Source organism: Rana temporaria, chromosome 4 (assembly GCF_905171775.1).
Source record: "Rana temporaria chromosome 4, aRanTem1.1, whole genome shotgun sequence".
NCBI lineage: Eukaryota > Metazoa > Chordata > Amphibia > Anura > Ranidae > Rana > Rana temporaria.
Window position 1 is genome coordinate 292,237,847 of NC_053492.1, and position 3,561 is coordinate 292,241,407.

Sequence of the window (3,561 nt, forward strand, 5' to 3'; positions counted from 1 at the left end):
TTTCACATGGGTATGTCTTCCCACGTAGGGGGTTCTTACCACCAATGCAACAGACATTAATTCTGCTTCCTGGCTTTCTTGTGGCAGCTTTATTGCTCCGAGTAGTACCGCATGGTCCTCCTGACCATTAAACACGTCCCAGTGTTTGTGCACAGACACTGGACCTCAGCTCTGCATCTTCCTTGCAGCTCCCTAGCTGCTGTGTCCCTCATGGACTCTCTCTCAGGCTTGGGCCTTGGTCTGTCCTGACCTGAACACCATGAAGCAAATATGCACCTCTCATGGCTCCCTTCACACACTGACCTCTTCTGCATTATGGGGCCCTGAGCTCTAACTCTGGCTCTCATATGAAGCAAGCACACACCTATGCCATTAGTGTGCTCACTTCCTACAAAATCTGGCATAAACCCCCATTTTAAACAGTGGTATGGGCTCGTCCCCAATTGATTTGACCTTTTCTACATACACAGTCAACCATCCCCATTCAGAAAGTTCTCCTTTAGGGGAAAAATCGGTTTTACTTTCTATTTACCTTGTATGTTTGAAGTAAATATAGGTTTACATTGTTGCCAATTTATGAATCTACCCCCTAAGCTTGGAATTCAGTAATTATGTTAAATTATATTATCACTAAAAGCACGTATGGGCTTTAAGAAATTAGCTTAAAAAAAAGACACAACAGTGACTGCTCACACAATGTATTTAAGATACATAAAACCAACGTTTGTTTTCTTCTAGGGTGATTTGATCCGGATGCTATGGCAAGAAAATCATAATATGTTTGAACTCCAGGCCAAGCAAAATGCAAATGTATGTTTTGATGGGCTAAACCTCTCTTGTCCCATATCTAACAGGCCTCTTCCTATTGACCTTGCCATGAATATTATCATGTTTGGAACAGTAGCCCTTACAGTGGCAGGGAATATTTTAGTGATTGTTTCAGTAACTCACTTCAAACAGCTTCACAGTCCAACCAACTTCCTCATATTATCCTTGGCAGTGACAGACTTTCTCCTCGGACTAGTGGTAATGCCGTATAGCTTGGTGAGATCTTTAACTTCATGCTGGTATTTTGGGGAACTTTTTTGCAAGCTACACAGCTGTATTGACATGGCATTGTGTACTGCCTCCATATTCCACCTCTTCTTCATTTCTGTTGACCGATACTTTGCAATATGTCACCCCCTTCATTACTACAGGAAAATAACAATATCTGTAATTGGAGTGTGTTTACTGATTAGCTGGATCATTCCATGTGTGCATTCATTTGGCCTTGTTTTTTCCAATGTTCACATGGAAGGTATACAGGAAAGTCCAGCTTGCTGTGATTCGTGCTCCCTTGTGTTTAATAAACTATGGAGTATAATCACCTCATTGCTGTCTTTCTTTTTCCCAGGCTGCCTCATGATTGTAATTTACATACATATTTTCTCTGTTGCAACAAAACAAACAAAGGTGATTAATAACCATTTTAATTCTACACGTGAAAAAACAAGTACTAAGAATAAAATCTTAATAAATATAGAAAGTAAAGCGGCAAAGACACTAAGCCTTGTGATGGGGGTGTTCATATTGTGCTGGATGCCTTTTTTTATTACAACTATAGTTGATCCTTACCTTAACTTCTCAGTATCGGTTAATGTTTATAATATTGTATTATGGCTTGGCTATTTCAATTCTGCAATCAATCCTATTATTTATGGTCTTTTTTATCCATGGTTTCAAAAATCGTTTAAGATCATACTTTCATGTAAAATACTACATGCAAATTCTTCTTCCATGAATGTGCTAGCTAGGCTGTAAACCATTCACATTTGTTACAATACCAGATACACCTTATTGTTCTTATTTAAGGGGATTTCTAGCACAGGAACATGAAAGATGCATGTAGCATTTTATAGGCCTGCCATTAGAAACTGTGGGGCCCATAATGCTTGCCTGCCTGACAGTATTTCTAATCTGCTGCATACGACAGCCCTTCTGGCCAATCCAACCGACATCATGTTGTCACATGAAAATATATAATAACATATTTACAAAAATGTGAGGGGAGATACTGTGTATATGTGTGTGTGTGTATATATATATATATATATATATATATATATATATATATATATATATATATATATATATATATATATATATATATATGTATCCACTGTGTATACCCAATGTATGCTGCCTGTAATGTTTTCCAATTTGTATGTCTAAAATAATGTTTTAGTGGATTTTTTATTTATGCTGTAAAACATGTCTTATTTCCACATTACGGTTTTTAATATCATTAAAATATGTCTGAAATGTATTGAGCTCTTTAAAGATATTGTGAGTTTCTGAAGTAGAGCCCTATAATGTGTTATAAGAATTACAGAATTATGAGCATACAAACATGTTGAATATTATCAGGAGACAATTTATTTGCACACATGTACCAATCTAAAGACACCAGTAGGTGTCATTGCTGCATAAATTCTATTCACAGTATACAGACATTGAAGAATAACTGAACTAATAACAATGACCATACATAAAACTGCATGCCTTTTTGCACTAAATACTAACACATCTCAGTTTTTGTAAAAATCTTGACTGAATACATATTATGTGTTCTATACTTTTGGCCCGTACACACGATCCAAAAATTGAATGAAAAATACAGATTTCGACACAATGGTACAATAATCGGATAGTTAGTACAGAGCTTTCAAAAGCCGATCATGAAAATTCATCCCATATTATTAGATCGGACAAGCACGAAAATTTTCCTCGTACGATACCAGATCATATGATTTTCATTTAGTCAGTACAGTTGTCGTCCGAAAATACAGTGCAAATACTCTACAACACATGACTTCCGGTTTTTTTTTCTGTCGTACGAGAATCGTATCTTGACTTTAGTAACCTATTCAATATCTACTTGCAACTAGTATATAGAAAAAAGTCGGACGATCTGTCGTCCGATTTTCAGAATGTGTGTACGGGCCATAAGGCTAGGTTCACACTTCGATTTTGATTTGACTTTCAGTGCGATTATGTACTAGTATTATAATGTATTATGTATTACTTGGATGCAATTTTGATAAGGTTTGTAAATTCTATGGGGCCAAAATTGCACTGGAATTGCACCAAAGTAATACAGGAAGCTTTTCCAAAATCGCTCTGTACTTACGTTAATGTGAACAGACACCATTAAAAACAAGCGATTCTGTGCTTCAAGCGCATCTGAAATCACACTAGAGTGAACCAGGCCTAATTCAAACGCTGTTTATAGCACCCACTGAGGAGATTTCTTCTGTCAGTTTTTAATACCACCTGTGTCCCCATATAAAATATTTCTGTTGCATTCCTATTCAATCAAGGAAGTTAGGGGGGCTGCTTTTTAATGGTATAATGCTATATTCCAGATTTACCTTCTATCTGCAAGCTGCCAGCCACCTTTGCAGAAGTTTAGCCCAATGGACATACTATAATGGACTAATATTTATAGCTTCCCCTGAATATCCATTTCATCCACTTTCCCTTTTTTAGTAGTAAGTTTTATAACTATATCCGGAGTGC

General features: G+C 36.7%; 1 protein-coding gene across 1 annotated transcript; it reads left to right on the plus strand.

Moving 5' to 3' along the window:
* Positions 1-590: 590 nt before the first annotated feature.
* LOC120935393 (trace amine-associated receptor 4-like) lies at positions 591-2,047 on the plus strand. The gene has a single exon (XM_040347500.1). It carries the CDS (start codon positions 754-756, stop codon positions 1,801-1,803), a length of 1,050 nt encoding a protein of 349 aa, XP_040203434.1. The 5' UTR covers positions 591-753; the 3' UTR covers positions 1,804-2,047.
* The last annotated feature ends 1,514 nt before the right edge of the window (positions 2,048-3,561 follow it).